At 48.0% G+C, this 18346-nt stretch overlaps 1 protein-coding gene across 1 annotated transcript in view; it reads left to right on the top strand.

Annotated features, from left to right (window-relative positions):
- Positions 1–18346, top strand: part of LOC123347352 (scavenger receptor cysteine-rich type 1 protein M130-like) — a 71954-nt gene that overhangs the window by 33996 nt on the left and 19612 nt on the right. Inside the window, exons 4-6 of the mRNA XM_044984799.1 lie at positions 11943–12257; positions 12501–12815; positions 17997–18314. Coding sequence (XP_044840734.1) covers positions 11943–12257; positions 12501–12815; positions 17997–18314 — 948 coding nt within the window. The remainder of the gene's footprint in view (positions 1–11942; positions 12258–12500; positions 12816–17996; positions 18315–18346) is intronic.

The following is an 18346-nucleotide window of genomic DNA, read 5'->3' as shown; positions in this document are numbered from 1 at the left end:
TTAGTATGTGGCAAGCTGGGGTGCAAATCTACCCTGCACTGTTCTGCCATGCACCGAGTGTCCATGTGGTCCATGCTGGCGGGCACTAACAGTTCCCTAGTGTGCTTTGATTTACTCCTGTTTTACAGCACTAGGAAAATGTTAGTGTGCAGCAGCAGGGTCCACACAGACACTCAGTGTGCAGCAGGCTAGTGTGAGATAAATTTACACCCCAGTAATTTACATCCCGCTCTATCTGCTGGATATCTAGGCAGAGGAGGTGTGTTCATGTAAATACAGTTTGCTCCTGAAGTATTTCCCATTCCCAGCTAGCTGTCAGGGGAGAACTCATTCAGACCGTGCTTCTATCTGCAATTTCCTAGTATTTTTACAAAATAAAAAGATGGGTTGGGCAGGAACTTTACAAAAATGAGCTTCATTGTCAGGACTTTGAAACCCTGCAGAAAACAGGTCGACCTTCGCCAATGTAAATTCCCTAATGTGGTAATAACAACTGCAATGCCTTGTGCTGCCCACCTAGCAAGTGCACAGCAGGGAGTCCCTCTCCTCTGAGCCTCACCAGGAGGAGGGAGCTGCACACAAACAAAGGGGTATCAGAGCAAAAGTCCCTTCTGTGCACCTTTCTGTAAAACTGTGCCCACATCTCAGCTGGAGCTGCACATTTGCAGTGGAAATAAAGTTTGAGTTTGTAATAGGGCGTTTGAAGGGCCGGGCTGCCTAGTGATTGGTTCCCCTGACCTCCAGCCCCTTGTTTTCAAGGTCAATTTGCCTCAGTCTTTTAGGCAGTGGGGTAGGGAAACCCAGGCCCTTGCTCTCTACCATGTCCCAGACCAGGGTCCTGCCTGCATCTACCCCTGAATAGGGGAGGCCTCCCAGCAGGGAGTCTAAATCCCCTGCACTGGGCTACTTCCTACCACTGTCCCTTTTGTTTGGGGCATGGCCCCTCTAGTACCGTTCACTGGGTGGATTGTACCCCATAGCGCCCTCTTGTCCCAGCCTCCTTCAGGTGGGGCAGCTGTAAGTTTGGTGAGACTGAACCCCACAATGTCTCTGGGCTTTAGAGACCCAGTTACCTCAGTTGCTGGAGGCTACTAGTCTCCTCCACAGTCCCCCTTGGCTGGGGAGACAGCACTTATTCCCTGGTGGCTGCCTCGGCTGGCAGGCTAGTGACCTTTCCCCTCAGGTAGGGAGGCGGATACTCCTGCCTCTTCGCCAGTCAGCCTTCAACTGAGCCAGGCTCTCTCCTTTTCTCACCCCCAGGCCTGGCATTGGCTGCAGGTACAGAAGGGTGGGGCTAGCTGGGCCCAAAGGCTCCTTTAAACCCTGCAGTGCTGGCAGGGTAGTTCCACATGGTTGGAGAGGAGGATGAGTCTTTTCATGGCCCTTATAGTTATGTTCATTCTTGTCACTAATCCCCATCTTCCCTGGATAGAGGTTCAGGGCCAGCTCCTAAGGCCAAACCCAGGGTTCCTTACTCAGGCAGGCAGCTATTGACTGTCATGTGAGTTTGGTTTGTACAGACTGAGTTAGAAGCAGGATAAAGGACTCAGGATTGGGCCCATTCAGAATTATTCCAGAAATAACCACCCAGTCATCTACAAACTGTTCTGTGCACTAGATATCACTGAGAACAAACACATACGGGAGCTGTGATATTTCTGCACCAAGTGATTTTTGAGAGATGCTGTCCTGACAGAATACTAGAAAACTTTCCAAAAAGTGACAGTCACCTTCTTATATGCAGTGTTGTTGTAGCCGTGTTAGTTCCAGGATATGAGAGAGACAGGGTGGGTGAGGTAATGTCCTTTATTGGGCCCATTTCTGCTGGAGAGAGACAAACTTTTGATCTGACAGAGAAGAGCTGTGTGCAAGCTCAGAAGCTTGTCTCTCTCACCAACAGGAGTTGGTCCAATAAAAGATATTACCTCAGCAACTTTGACTCTCTCAATCCCTTCTCGTCCAGCTTTCACTTCTCATTTCTGGTTGGATTCATACCAAACTTCGCCAAAACTTTCTCCTCCGCCAAGGTTCCAACTCAGTCATTGCACTGGCTGGACGGTGCCCAGGGAGTGAATCAGGGATGCACAGTGAAAGAGGCTTTTGTCTGTAGGCCCCAGCCTCATTGGTTGCAGCAGCAGCATCACCATCATTGGTGATCCCTCCATTCGAGGATAATCTCTACCACAAATTTACATATGGGTCCTGAGACAACTCAGAGTCTGATTCTGGAACCATAGATCTGCCCGCAGTAGGTACAGACGTTTCCTGACGGGTCAGCTGCCTGCTGGGAGAAAGTTCTTTTTCTTTCCTTTCTTCTCTCTCTCTTTTCAACTTCAAAGGCAAGGCACTTCTTCACAAAGCAGGCCACTGCCTGGTGGAGAATGTGGCCTCATTGACATCAGTTGGTTCCTTGCTCCTCCCAGCTTGTGATGTCCACATGAGTTTTCTTGAGATACACTTTCAGTGTGTCTTTGTAGGATTTCCTCTGACTACCACAGGATCTCTGACCATGGGTGAGCTAAGAGTAGAGGTCTTGTTTTGGGAGGTGAGAGTCTGGCATCTGCACACAATGTCCAGGCCAACGGAGTTGGTGAGTGTGGATCATTGCTTCAATGTTGGTGGCATTGGCTTCAATGAGGATGCTGGTGTTAGTGCAGCAATCTTCCCACTTGGTGTAAAGGATCTTCTGGAGGCATCATTGGTGGTACCTCTCCAGACTCTTGAGGTGCTGTTGATAGGTCACCCGGGTTTTGCATCTATAAAGAAGTGTAGAATAACAATTGTCTCATAGACCTGGATCTTGGTGTCCTTCCGTAGGACACGGGCTGTGAAACCACTCCAGAGCAGTTTCCCAAAGGAAGCACTTGCACAATGGATCCTGTGCTGGATCTCACTGTGAATTTCTGTATTTTGAGAAAGTTGGCTACTGAGGTAACAGAAGTCCTCAACTCTCTCTAAGGTCTGTCCCTTGATGGTGATTTCTGGTGGGTGATGTGCAAGGCCTGAATCAGGCTGATGGAGCACTTTAGTTTAGTTTTCTTGATATTGAGTGAGAGTCATAGGTGTCGGTAAGCTTGTGCAAAAAAATGCAGTGTGGACTGAGGGGCACTCTCATTGTGTGTGACAATGACACAGTCATCAGCGTACTGAAGGTCAGTAATGGACGCCCTGAGGACCTTAGACTTAAAGCAGAAATGTCAAAGATTAATAAGCCGCCCATCCTTTCTGTACTGAATAAATTTTGGAGGGCAGCCAAATCTGGGCAGCATCTTCCACAGGGCTTTGTGATTGACAGAGTCAAAGGCCTTTGTCAAATAGATGAAGGCCATGTACAGGTCCTGATTTTGCTCCCAAGACTTTTCCTGGATTTGGTGGGCAACGAAGATCATGTTGGTTGTCTCTCAAGATGGTCTAAAACCACACTGAGATTCTGGCAATATTTCCTCAGCAATGGGAAGTAATCGGTTTAAGAGGATACGGGCGAGAGTTTCCCCTGCTGTAGATAGTAAGGCAATGCCACGATAATTTCCACACTCCAACTTATCTCCTTTTTTAAAGATGGTAACAATGTTGGCATTTCTCAAGTCTTCTGGAATCTTCTCATTATACCAAATGTGAAGAAAAACGAAGCTCCCGATAGCATAGCTCTGAGGATCATTGGAGCACACAAGCCCCTTCATCACAAGGTGATGGGTTGCAGCAGTGGCAAGATGTGTAACCAATACAATTATGCTGAAATTATACTCCTGGCTGCTATGGGTCGGCGAGGCACCAGGCACTATAACTGAGATGAGGGAGACTGTTTCCACCTATTGGACCGAGGCAGTGTGGGGAGGAAGCTACCGGAATTGAACACAGGGTGAGAGGGGAAAGTAGATGAGGACAAGGATGCAGGGGGAATATTCTGAGCCTGGAGTCTGGTGGATGGAGAGAAACTGGGACTGGGAGAGAAAGTGGGAGATGGGGACTGGCAGAGCAAGGAGAATGGGACTCGGAGGAGAGGGAAAGAGACTAGGACTGGCTAAGCAGGGTGATTAGGAGAGGGAGTGGGTGAGGAGAGACTGTGACTTGCTGAGCGAGGAGATTGGGAGCTGGTGAGATTGGGACTGACTGGGTGAGGAGAGTGGGACTGGGAACCAGTGGGGAGGAACTGGAGGTGGGTGAGGAACCAGGGTGTCGGGGGAGTCTAAGACTAACAGGGCAACGAGACTGGAATAAGCAGCCAGGGTGAGGTGGGGGAGACTGAGAGCAGATCCACACGAACATTTAGCGTGTGGCAAGCTGGGGTGTCAATCTACCTTGCACTGTCCTGACAGTCACCCAGTGTCTGTGTGGACTGTGCTGCCATGCTCCGAGGCCTTGTCTACACTAGCGCTTAAGTTGATGTAAATTATGTCACTCAGGGGTGTGACTCCCTCCGGCCCAGAACGTAAGTTACATCGATTTAAAACGTTCTTCCACCCATGTAATGCATCTTCATCAGACGTGCTAAATCGGCACCATTACATCGATGCACTGGCACTGATACAGCGCGGGAGGGGAGACAAGCCCTAACAGCTCCCTAGGGAACAGATCTAGTCCTGTTTCAAAGCACTAGGGGAATGTTAGTGCGCAGCAGCAGGTTCCACACAGACACTCACTGTGCAGCAGCCCAGTGCGGGTTAAATTTAGCCACAAACTACGTGTTCATGTAGAGAAGCCTTGAGATTGGATGAGGCATCCAGGGAGGGAAACTGGGGGCTGAGGCAGACAGGAGAACCCAGCGCAAGTGTGGGAGTGAGAAACAGATCAGATGAGGGCCCCAAAGGGGAGGGGCAGCGCAGAGAACAGGGAGGGAAACTAGCACTTGGCTGGGGAAGCCAGAGGTGAATTCTAGGACTGGCTTGGCAAGGAGATTGGGTCTGGGGATGAGAAGCTTGAGGAGTGGAGACTGGAAATTGGTAGACAAGGAGAATGAGACTGGGATGTAGAGCAAGGAATGGGGAAGAGACAGAACTGGGACAGGGACAGGTTGGAGGGGAGGGGGCTGAAGGAGGAACATGGGAAGAAGGGTCTGTGACTGCTAGAACCAGGGCCACCCGGGGGGGGCAAGTGGGGCAATTTGCCCCAGGCCCCGGGGCCCTGCAGGGGCCCCCACGAGAGTTTTTCAGGGCCCCTGGAGCTTCTTCCTCTCCCAGTCTTCACTGGCGGGGGGTCCTTCCACTCTGGGGCGGAAGGACCCCCCACTGTCGAATTACCGCAGAAGTGGGATGGCAGCCGGGTCTTTGGCGGTAATTCGGCGGCGGGGGGTCCTTCCGTTCCGGGACCTGCTGCCGAAGTGTCCCGAAGACCCGGCTGCGCTTCGGCGGTGGGTCCCGCTTCGGCGGTAATTCGGCGGCGGGGGGCCCAGACTGCGGGTCTTCAGGGCACTTCGGCGGCTGGTCCTGGAGTGGAAGGACCCCCCACCGCCGAATTACCGCCGAAGCAGAGCCCTCCCCCTGCCGCTGAAGACCCCAGACCCCTGGAATCCTCTGGGCAGCTCTGGCTAGAACACACATCTCCACATCTCTCTAGAGCCTGAAATGGAACTCAGTATCCCTGAGTTTTGCCATTCCCCTGCTGTCAGGAAATATCTGTCAAACCCTCCAGCCAAATCTTCTGATCCTCTTCTACTGCTATCTGCCCCAGGCCCCGGGGCCCTGCAGGGGCCCCCACGAGAGTTTTTCAGGGCCCTTGGAGCTTCTTCCTCTCCCAGTCTTCACTGGCGGGGGGTCCTTCCACTCCGGGGCGGAAGGACCCCCCACTGCCGAATTACCGCCGAAGTGGGATGGCAGCCGGGTCTTTGGCGGTAATTCGGCGGCGGGGGGTCCTTCCGTTCCGGGACCTGCTGCCGAAGTGTCCCGAAGACCCGGCTGCGCTTCGGCGGCGAGTCCCGCTTCGGCGGTAATTCGGCGGCGGGGGGCCCCCGCTGCGGGTCTTCGGGGCACTTTGGCAGCTGCTCCCGGAGTGGAAGGATCCCCCACCGCCGAATTACCGCCGAAGCAGAGCCCCCCCCGCCCCCGCCGCCGAAGACCCCAGACCCCTGGAATCCTCTGGGCAGCTCTGGCTAGAACACACATCTGTCTAGAGCCTGGAATGGAACGCAGTATCCCTGAGTTTTGCCATTCCCCTGCTGTCAGGAAATATCTGTCAAACCCTCCAGCCAAATCTTCTGATCCTCTTCTAGTGCTGGTCCACAAAGAGGATGACAACCTACTACTGCTGTCAGTTACTCCATTAGCTCCAGTGGCAGAGGTTTGTGTGGTGAATCTAAAGGCTGAAAAGCTGCTGATGACCCATGGGGGTGGCAACATGATTCCACATTCTGGAACATCTATTTTTTCAGTTTGCTTTTTTAAAAACGTAGGAAATTATGCACAAAACTTTACTTTTAAGGAACATTAAATTTGCAAAGTTGAGCCATAAAAAATAAACCTTGCAACTCTATTTTGGACCGTCTTTACATATGCATTAAGATACAGCCTTTCATTACATGATAACTTGCTATTTTCTCCACAGGACCCCTGCTTTATGCAGCACACGGAATTGACAGTGCTCTGAATCAGGGCTGTGGAGTGAAGGAGGTGGTTGTCTGTAGGATCCCTGCCTCATTTGTTGCAGGAATTGTGAAGTGTGCAGTGTATCAGGCTGGGAATTGCAGAAAGAGAAAGCAGGGTCTCTTGTTAAGGCAGTTGGGAATTAGGGTCCCTGGGGAATTAGGGTCTATTCCTGCCTCTGCCACAGAGTTCCTATGTGATGCTTGGCAAGTCGCTGAAACCAGATGTTTCACAGGTGGTCATTAATTGTGTGTTCCTCATTTTATGGGTGGCCCCTGTGATGAAGCAAGGCCGGATGGCTACAGGAAAGTATTGAGGAGCAGGTATGTTAGCTCCAGGCTAAGCAAATCCCTAGTACCATGGGAACCAAAATGGCAGTTGCTCCAGGCTAATCAAGGCACCTGGGGCCAATTAAGAACTTTCTAGAAGGCACCGGAAAGAGCTACATTGATTGGAGCACCTGCAGCCAATCAGGACAGGCTAATCAAGGCACCTGGAATAAAAAGGGGAGCTCACTCCAGTCTAGGGGGGAGGAGCCAGAGGAGAGAAGTGTGTGTGTGAGGAGCTGGGAGCAAGAGGCACAAGGAGCTGAGAGTGAGAGGGTGTGCTGCTAGGGGATTGAGGAATACAAGCATTATCAGACACCAGAAGGAAGAACCTGTGGTGAGGATAAAGAAGGTGTTTGGAGGAGGCCATGGGGAAGTAGCCCAGGGAGTTGTAGCTGTCATGCAGCTGTTACAAGAGGCACTATAGACAGCTGCAATCCACAGGGCCCTGGGCTGGAACCCGGAGTAGAGGGTGGGCCTGGGTTCCCCCTAAACCTCCCAACTCCTGATCAGACACAGGAGGAGTTGACCCAGACTGTGGGTTCCACCAGAGGAGAAGATCACTGAGGTGAGCAAATCCGCCAAGAAGCGCAGGACCCACCAAGGTAGACGAGGAACTTTGTCACACCCCCTTGAGACTGTGAGTGTCTGATTTGCAGAAGTGCTGAGCACTCACAGCTCTAAACTGAAGTCAGTGGGAGCTGTGCTGCACAAGCCGAAGTACTCTCAAAAGCCAGGACTTGGGTATCTCAAGTTGAGCACCTAAAATCAGTGGATGCTTTTGATAATTTTGGCCACAGTGTCTCTGGGCTTCGGTTCTCCATGTGTAAAATGGAGATAACAACACTGCCCTACCTCCCAGGTGTTGTCAGGTGTTGGCTGTGTGTGTTTTCTCTCTGTGTGTGTTTTCAGCTCTGCGCAGATAGCTAACGCAGCAGGCCTCAATCACACTGCCCAAGAAGACCACAGTCTTGGTTCAGTGGTGAAGGCGCTCATCAGATTTATTGCTGACAAAGCACGGTACTAGCTCCCCGGATCAATGTCTACAGTTACACTGGCACCTCTATGCCTCATACAATGAACTTGGCTCAGTGAGTGGTGAGACTTTCCATCCCCACCTCCCGACTCCGAGGCCAGAAGACTCCCTCTGCAACTTGTCTTTTATACTCTGATAGGAATCAGTTATGTCTTGCCCCTCAGATGTGGTTAATTACCACCCTTTACCTGGTACATTTTGGTTGGATCAAAACATCTCTATCCATCACCTTGTCATCCTGACCTGACCATTAGGAGGGGTTAGTGTGTCCCTGTATCATCATTGGGAAGTGTGTTTACACCATAACCCTGTATCAGGGTGGTCTGGTATTACCCTTCTGGAATGTGTTTATGCACGTGTCAATGCCTAGCACTTCTCATGAGTGTCTGTGTTTTTCAACACCAACCACGCTTTTTCCAGGTTCATGTTCTGGACAATGAACCTGCACCCATAGTCACAAAGGGACTAATGAAGGTTTCACAGGCAGGTACAAGTCTGGCATTCTGAATGTTTGAATGCTTCTCTTTGAAACCTTAAATTTATTTTTGATTCATAGCTTTATAGATTTTAGGGCCAGAAGGGAGCTTTAGATCTAGTCTGACCTCCTGGGTAACAAAGATTAAAGAATTTAAACCAATTACTCCTCTACTTCATCTGAACTTGCGTTTGGCTAAAGCATATCTTCCTGAAAGGCATCCAATTTTGTTCTGAATACTTCAGGAGGTAGAGAATCTTCTGCTTCCCTTGGTAGTTTGTTCCAGTGTTTCATCAGTATTATGTCTGTCTTACCTCTAATAGGAACTTATCTGGCTTTAACTTCCATCCATTGGTTCTTGTTATGCCTTCCCCACTAGATTAAGAAGGCCTTTAATATGCAGCATTTTGTCCATGGGAAGGTATTTATACACTGAAATCGAGGCACGTCTAGGTCATCTTTTTGACAAGCTAAACAGATTGGCCTCCTTAAATCACTCACTACAGGGCACATTTTCAAGCTCTGGAATCATTATTGTGGATCTTCTCAGTGCCCTTTCCAATTTTTTAACATCCTTCTTACAATGTGGATGCTAAAAGCAGATTCAGTATTTGTCTCCCCAGTGCTGCACACACAGGAAAAATCAACATCCTACTAGAGCTGGTTGGAAATTATTTGGCAAACAAGAGTTTAAATGGAAAATGCCAGTTTGTTGAATTCAGTACTTGTCATGAAAATGAATCAGGTTCAAAGAACTTTCTTGAAACCACAAGCAGGGTCTGGTGGAAATGTCCATGGTTCCCTGCCAGGTTCCTGGTTGCTCCTGTTAGTCCTGCCATGCAGCTTGTCCCAGGGCTGGGTACCCCAGTCTTCTAGGATCTGCAGCTCTGAGGCAGCCTCACCATATAGATTGCCTCAGAATTGGAGACCCTGGGCTTTCTAGGGTCTGTACGTCCAGGGCAGCCCTGCCAATGCTTTCAGGCTCTTTGCCATGGGATAGGAAGCCCTGGGAGCCCCAGCTCTAACCAAGGCTCAGCTCCAGGGTCTACATCAGGGATTCTGGAAGTCCTGGGATGGGTTCTGGTGTCCCAGGGTCTGTGGCTCTGGGGCAGCCCTGCCTTGCAGAATGTCCCGGACTGGGCTATTTGCCTATTTAGGCTGCCAGCTGGCCAAGGAGTCTGGGAGCCCGGGGGTCTCCGGTCCAGGGCAGGCCACATGATGAGGCTGCCCCAGAGCCCCAGCAGTGGCTGTGAGAAATTGACATGATTGTCCTGATACTAACAGTGGTGAAACTGACAAGGATGTCAGTGTCACTCCGCATCTGTCGGGGTTCCTGGGAGCAAATTTCATGTTGGATACACCATGGGCTGGAGTTTCCAAAACAAAATTTTAGCTGGATTTCCAATTCACAGGAAATTTTAAAAGAGTGAAATTTCCTGTACACTGGAAACCCTGCGTTTCAGCCAGCTGCACTCATTGCTCCCCTATTTATACATCCAGGGATCATCTTAGCAGTTTTTGCAGCAGCATCACACTGGGAGCTCATGTTCAGTTCTTTGTCTACTATAACCCTGCAAAGAACATGGGCTATATCTGTATTTCTGTGTCTATTATGTGCACTTCAGTCCCTTTTACTGCTATTTTCACATTTCCTACCAGGGTTCAAAGGGTAACCCCCGTCTGAGCTCCATACATGTGCCAGGACGGCAGACAGTGGTTTCATAGAACCCAGTTACTGGTACGTAACTGACAAAACAGGTGTCAGGGGTTTTGAACTTTTCCATCTGGCCAAGCTGAGCACAAGCCCCCTTCCTTGGGAGGGCCCCTGAGGTGGACAATCTTAAAATGCGAGCTTGGGAATTGTTAACAAGGGAGCCCTGATGAACAGAGTGGGTGAGGCAAGGTCTGCAGGGAAGGAGACTGTAACACAATCCCCAGAAGCAGGGGTTCCTGGGATATGCTGAGTCAGCCCAGATTTTGAGGGGAAAGCTGAGCTTTCGGTAAGACATAGCCCTGTGGGCCTTCAGTTGCTTTATTTTTTTCTCTGTGATTGCTGTGTCCCTATGGATAAATACAGAATAACACTGTCCTGGGCTGGTACTATTCAATAGTTTCGTAAATGACTTGGGTGATGGAGTAGCGATACACTTACACAATTTGTGGATGACATGAAGCTGAGGGGGTCGCAAGCTCTTTGGAAGGCAGGGTTAAAATTCAAAACGATCTTGATAAACTGGAGAATTGGTCTGAAATCAGTAAAGTGAAATTCAATAAAGACAAGTGCAAAGCATTAGACTTACAAAGGACAAATCAAATGCAAAGAAACCCCCCAAAATTGAGAATAGCTGACTAGGCAGCAGTTCTGCAGAAAATGATCTTGGGGTTATAGTGGATCACAATCTGAAAAGTTGTGATGCTGTTGTGGAAAAGGGAAATGCCATTCTGAATTGTATTAACAAGAATGTTATATGTAAGACACAGGAGGTAATTGTCCCACTCTACTTCGCACTGGTGTGGCCTCAGCTGGAATACTGTGTCCAGTTTTGCTCATCACTGTTTAAGAAAGATAAAGACAAATTGAAGAATGTCCAGAGGAGGGCAACAGAGTAAGAGATTTCGAAATCATGATCTATGAGGAAATGTTGAAAGAATTGGACATTTTTAGTTGAGAGAAGAGAAGACTGAGAGGTGAACTGATACCAGTCTTCAAATAACTGAAAGATAGTTTGTCAATTGTTATCCATATCCACCAAGGGTAGGACTAGACAATCATTTTAGATTGTAGCAAATGAGATTCAGATTAGATATTAGAAAAAACTTTCTAACTATAGGGATAATTAAGTACTGGAAAGGGTACATAGGGAGGTTGTGTAATCCCCATCATCAGTGACTTTGCACAAGAAGTTACACAAACATCTGTCAGGGTGGCCTAGGTATACTTAAACCTCCCTTGGAGATGGACCTCTTGAGATTCCTTCCAACCCTACATTTCTCTTATTCTGCGGTTTTATCAGCTATTGAGGCTTGCTGATATAAAAATAGTAAAGACTGTTTAATTTCCTCCTGAGTTACAAATGGACTGATAAGTAGTTCATCCTTTTCACATAATATGATACATCCTGTTTCAATACAAAATCAGAAATGTTTATTGAATACTTCTGCCTTTTTGTCATCATTATTAACAGTTTAAACATCTTGATTTGCAGTGGAACTCCACCACTGATTTTTTGTTTGTTCCTGGTATACTTAAAAAATGCCTTACGAGTCTCCTTAGCACAGCAACCCATGATTTTTTCCCTAATATCATTAGCCTCCCTTATCAATTTTCTACACATCTTAACATCTAATGTATATTGATTGTTATATAATACTACTGTTTTCCATTTGTTATATATGGTTTTTTTTATTTCTAACTGCTGCTTGCACTTTTCCACTGAGCCATGATTGGTGTTCAGCCAAAAATGTATGGCCATTGAGCATCTAACTCCCTGAGACTCCCTTGTAAATTCTTGCCTTCATTGAATTTCTAGGGCACATTAAGCCCCGGCTGGTTGGAGGGCATAGTGGCTGTTCGGGACGTGTGGAAATAAGAGATGGAGAAACATGGACCACAGTCTGTGATGCCCACTTTGATCTCAAAGCTGCCAACGTTATCTGTAATGAACTACAATGTGGAACAGCTCTGTCCATCCTAGGAGGAGCTCACTTCGGAGAAGGACATGGACCAATCTGGACTGAAGCGTTCCAGTGTGTGGGGAATGAGTCTCACCATGCGTTCTGTCCCAGGATATCGAACATCAGTCAGACATGCTCACACGCAAATGATGCTGGAGCCATATGCTCAGGTAAGAATTCAGTGCAAAGTCTTTAAAATCTGAGTGATGTGAATTTTAGATTAGGGTGAAGCAATATACTGATATCACTGTGCAGAGAGCTGGGGTAATAGGATGGCACCAGCTTCTCATAAAACACAATGATCCAAGATAACTACAATTGCATCAAATCCCCCCTGACTTTCCTTTCTTTAACTATATGATATAAAATAGCTCCAAGGATCCCTCTCTAAACTCCTTCTCTCTTCTCCCCAGGGCACACAGGGCTCCGGCTGGTAAACGGCAGCACAACATGCTCAGGGAGGGTGGAGATCCAGGTTCTTGGTGCCTGGGGAACCCTCTGTGACTCACGCTGGGATTTACCAGATGCCAACGTTCTCTGTCGACAGCTCGACTGTGGACTCGCTATATCAGCCCCAGGAGGAGGGTATTTTGGGAGGGGAACTGTCTCTGTCCGGACTGACACATTTCACTGTAAAGGAACTGAACCTCATTTAGGGTATTGCCCTGTTACTGCCCTGGGGGCCTCTCAGTGCTCCCACGACAATGATGCCAGTGTGGTTTGCTCAGGTAAGTGTAATGTTGGATTAATGACACTTGCCCCTTAGACTCTAAAGCAGGGGAACCTCAGGGCACAGCAAGGGGAGGGGGAGCTAGATCCTAACCCACTATAATAATGGTAAACGTATTAAAAATAAAATTAAAATAAATATCATCACAAAAAGAATAGTGATGACCCAGGAATGCCCTGGATTCTCCAGTAAAAACATTAACAATTCTGTCCTTCCGCAGGGCAATGGAGCAGAGGCAGCACTTTGTCCTTCGGGTTTCATAAATGTCACCAATTCACTATCCCCATCCTTCTTGAAATCACTGCTATAGTAATTAGAGGGGGAGCTACTAGCAATTCCCAATATGGAGGTTGCTTCACACTTTCTATTATAAAATACTCTCAACACCTTCTTGAGAAGCTTTTATGCCTTCACTGTTTGCAGCAGCCTTTGCAATTTGGGAAAGGGTAATGTTGGGGCCAGGGAAGTGCCTTCCCCTAGTGCAGGGAAATCCCTTCCAGGTTTGCTTGAATTATAAACTGCTGAAAATAAACATTTCCCCTCTCTCACTTGAGTTCCTGAGGATATTTTTGGTAGCACGTCACAGAGAAAGTAGCACTTTATCTCACTTTGGTTTTTTCTAACTCTTTTTCACACCTTTCCAGTTGAAAAAAAAAACTCAGAAAGATTCCCTCCTCCCCCACCCCCCGCAATTTCTTACATTTTTTTAAATTTTTTCAAACTTTTTACAGTGGAAGAAAAGATGAAAAAATAGAAAGGGGGAGATGGGGAAAACTTGTAAACCCAAATATGAAAAGGAAAATAGATTTTTTCATTTTCAAAAAGTTTAAATGAATCAACATTTTAGTTAGAATCGAAACAAAAATTCTCATTCCATTTTCACATTGCAATCTCTTTGATGTGTTTAAAAGTTGAATACTGCATTATCATACAGTACTTAACAAGAAAAATGCTGGGTTGTTAACAGCTCTAATATTTACCTTCCATAAAAACATTACAAAATTAAACAGTCTTATTAGTCAAAGCCAAATGCGCAAGAATTAGGAAATATCAGAGTTAAGGTTATCCACGCAATATTAATTCAGACCTCCCACCCTCCCTTCTGCATATACATTATGACACAATCTAATTTCATGTATATGTCCTATTATTCCCCTCCATCCCACTAGCTCCTGCCTCCTTTAGTGCACTGGGAGGATGGTGATCAGGGGCTGAAGGAGCTGTAGAATATTTCTTTTTATCCTCATAATTCAACCTGTGACCTAGGGCCTTATTCACTCTACATACCGTACAAACACTGCCCTAAATACAGAATTATTAATTTCTTCATGGGCTTTTCTATGGTGCTCATAACAGTAGTATCAGAGTGCACCGCAAACATTAATGAATTTGTCTTCAAAACACCCCTGGGAGATAGGCATCATAAGAATCTGCTATTTCAAATGTGACTTAGGCACTTAGAAGCCCAAGAATAACATTTTCAAAATGACAAAATAAGCTTAAGTGACTTGATTTAGGGACTTTAATCCCATTTTCTCCAGTAATGAAGGAGCCCAAGAACCCTGAAGACTTCACCTTCTTGTAGCCTAAATCATTTCTGAAAATGGCACGTAGGCTCCTACATCATTTAGTTGCTTTTAAAATTTTTACAAACAATGATTAAAGCCAAACTTCCAAACTCGCTACTTATTTGGGATGATTGGGCACCAACCTGAGACCCTCGGGGCCTGATTCTTCAGTGTACTCACCATTTCTGTAGATCTTTATGTGTTCAAAGTACTGCAAAAACTTTAATAAACCCTCACAGAACTCCAGGTAAGCAGGTGGATAAGTATTATTATTAGCTCCATTTTACAGCTGGTGAAACTGAGAGAGAAAACAAAGTGACTTGCCCAAGGCCACCCAGTGAGTCAGCAGTGGAACCAGGATAAAACTGAATATTTTGACTTGCAGCCCTGTGCTAGTTCCACCCGACCACACTGCCTGACTGCAGAAGGGCTGAGCAGCCACAGCTTGTCTTGACCCTAGCGGCAGTTGTGAGTGCTCAGTACTTCTGCAGATCACACCCCATGAAAACTGGCTTAAGAGACCTGCTCAGCATCACCTGTGAAGTCTGCAACAGAGGCAGGAACAGAACTGAGCTCTACTGAATACTGGTCACTGCTCTTAACAAGATCATCCTAGTTTTTCCTGTGCTCCCCTGCTCCTTCTCTACAGGCCTTCTAGTTTCTAAAGTGAATGAGGCAGGGGTCGTACAGGCAACAGCCTGATGCTGTACAACCCCGATTTATCCATCCTGGGCACTGAAAGTGGCCAGAGCCCTGCAGGAAAAATAATTCACTAGAAAACTTATTTTTATTGGCCAGCCAATCTGGTTCCCTTGTGACTAAATGGAGCCCGTCTTATGGGTTTATAGATTTGTAGAGTTTTAAGACCCAAAGAAGCCACTGTGATCATCTGCTTCTCCCCTCACCAAAGGGATCCCTCCTGCTTAAGAAGTTGCAGCTCCCCTCTCTGCCCCATCTTCTCAGCCATGTACAAAGTCTCCACAGGGCTTCTTGCCTGGCTGGAACTGGGGTCCTTACAGAGAAACCTACTGCAGAAGCCTTGGATTTCAACCTTCTTCCTAATAATGGACACGTAGCTTCCAGGACTGTCTCCCACAGAGCCCAGAGTCACTGGTGCTGTTACACACCATGACTAAGCCTATAGGGTCTTGCCCAGCACTCACAACAGACGTCTACTCTCCTCTTTACAGCCGATACCTTTGTACCTTGGGGGCAAATCACCTCCCAGTTCTCCTGCTTCTCACAGAGGCTGCTACCTGCATTCCTAACTGAATTCCCCACAGCCCTGCCCTGCCTCTCCTAACTAGCTACCCAGCCCATGCCCTGGTTCTCGGAGGGAACTCCTCAGCACATGAAAATGCTGATTTCTCCCTACAGCTACTGGAAGGAGAATCCCTTCTAAGGAAAAACACCTGGTCCCTTCCGTAGGATCTCTTTCTGGCATGATCCCACATGGCCTTCCTGAGGGGCTCTGGTACCCAGTTATAGCTCCTCAGAGAGCCCAGGGCCAGCTCCAGGCACCTGCTAAGGAAGCTGGTGCTTGGGGCAGCCAATACAAAAGGGCGGCAGTCCGTCCGCTATTGGCGCGGCCCCTCTGGGTCTTCTGCCGGAATTCAGTGGCGAGTCCCTCAGTCTCTCTCTTTCTCTTTGACCTGCCTCCAAAGTGCTGCCAAAGATGAAGAGAGGGAACGAAGGACATGTCGCCAAACTGCCGCCGAAGAATGGAGTGGCACGACTGAGCTGCCGCCGATAGGCTTTTTTTTTTTCCACTGCTTGGGGTGGCAGAAAACCTGAAGCTGGCCCTGGGAAAGCCCCAAATCTACTCTCTACCCTCACACTACACTAGTACCATAGCTAGGACGGGTTTCAGAGTGGTAGCCGTGTTAGTCTGTATAAGCAGAACGAACGAGGAATACTTGTGGCACCTTGGAGACTAACACATTTATTTGGGCATAAGCTTTCATGGGCTAAAGCCCACTTCATTAGATGCATGGAGTGGAAAATACAGTAGGAAGAGAGATATAGATATAGATGATATATACAGAGAACATGAAAAAATGGGGGTTGACAGACCAATCGATTAAGGTGGGCTATTATCAGCAGGAGAAAAAAAAACTTTTGTAGTGATAATCAGGATGGCCCATTTCAAACAGGGGTCCTGAATTTTGGGGAGTGGACAATGATGGAAGGGGTAGAGGGAAGTGTGCAGGAGGGATCCAGTGCCCTGGTGAGGGGGCAGGAGGGGGGATCTCTTCCCTCCACCCCTTCCAGCCAGCCTTTTCCGCTCAGCAGGCACCCAAAGCTGGGGCTGCCCGGGGCACACCGGCTGCAGGGTGTGCCTAGGTAACCAGACAGCAAATGTAAAAAAATTGGACAGGTGGTGGGAGGTAATAGGTGCCTATATAAGATTTGGGGGGCTCTGCCCCTAATTTGGGTGGGCCTGGATGCTAACTGGATGGGCCATGGCCCACCCATGGCTACACCCCTGCACTACACTAGCTGCACACAGGCATTCTCCTGCTCCAGTCTTAGGGCAAACTCCAGGCTGCATTGAAGTCAATGGCGGTTTTAGCATTGCCTTCCATGGGGCCAGGATTTCACTCTTAGCCTTGAAATGTTATTTGGCACCAAGATCCTTGAGCTGTTTGGATCCAGTGCACACACACTGCATCTGTCAGGTTGCCATACTAGTACATGCTGTACCTGACACAGCCAGTGAGTGCGCCCTGCACTGACTCTGCTGTTGTCTTTTACCATTGTCAGTCTCTCCTGGCTGCAGCTGGGTCTGAACTCGGTGAGTAATTCCGAACTTACCACCTTGCTGTAGGACTCACTGATTCTGAGACACACGCAAAGACTGACGTTGGAGTCACAATATTCACCAACAGAGAACATCCCGTTCCCCGCCCCACACACAACCTGCTTAGTGTGGTGTGAATTGATCAGCTGGAATCTCACGTTGGGCTCAGAGATGACACCACACTTCAGGGGACAGCTCCAGTCAGAACCACCAGTGCCGGGAACTATCTCACACTGGGAGCTTCTGCACTGGACCCAGGTGAACCAAGAAAGTTGCCACCGACTGAGCAAAGATCAGAGGGAAATAAGGAATTTTACCAACAATAATCTGTTCCTGACCACCGTGAGCCCTGCTCTTCCATTGGCCAAACTCCCTCAAGGCAAACTTGCCTATATCATTCATGACCCATCTGCTAAGTGCTTGTGCAGACACCACTCACTGGTTTCCAGGCATTTAAGCCTGGATAAAGTGACTACAAACCTCAGCAGCCATTCTACCACCACACACAGAGACTATTTTCCCAATCAGTATCCTGCAGGAATTCCCTCGCTCACTCATTTACAGAGGCTGCTAGCAAGCCCTTCTGTCAAGCTCAGAGTGTTACAATCCTTATAGCACCTTCCACTTATAGATTCAAAAGAATAAGTGTCTTCTGACAGAGGCTGTTCCCTTTAACACTGTGACACACTCTGATCACTGGCTTATATCTTCTTATTGAGAAACAGTCCATAATTTCATGCACACTCTGTACTATTTCTAGTGTATAACAGGGAGTGTTATTCAGTGTATTTCCCCTCTCTCCTGATCTCAGGTCACTCTGAATCACTCAGACTGCTGAATGGAGAGAGCCGGTGTGATGGAAGAGTTGAGATTTCCCTCCATGGTGTGTGGGGCAGAGTGCTGGATGATCAGTGGGACATGAATGATGCCAGCGTGGTGTGCTGGCAGCTCCGGTGTGGAGTCGCTGAGAAAGCTTATAACCCCCCTAAGTCTGAGCGAGGAACAGGCCCCGTGGGGCTGAGAAGGGTCCAGTGTGCAGGAAATGAGACTCGTCTGACTCTCTGTGACAACTCCACATCTGAGACAGCCCAGGCAGGAATTGCTGAGGACGTGGGTGTCGTTTGTTCAGGTGATTCATTTCCAAATCTCACAAGCATTCTC

This window comes from Mauremys mutica, chromosome 1, assembly GCF_020497125.1.
Source record: "Mauremys mutica isolate MM-2020 ecotype Southern chromosome 1, ASM2049712v1, whole genome shotgun sequence".
Taxonomy (NCBI): Eukaryota; Metazoa; Chordata; order Testudines; family Geoemydidae; genus Mauremys; species Mauremys mutica.
This window is presented reverse-complemented; position numbering and strand designations above follow the sequence as displayed.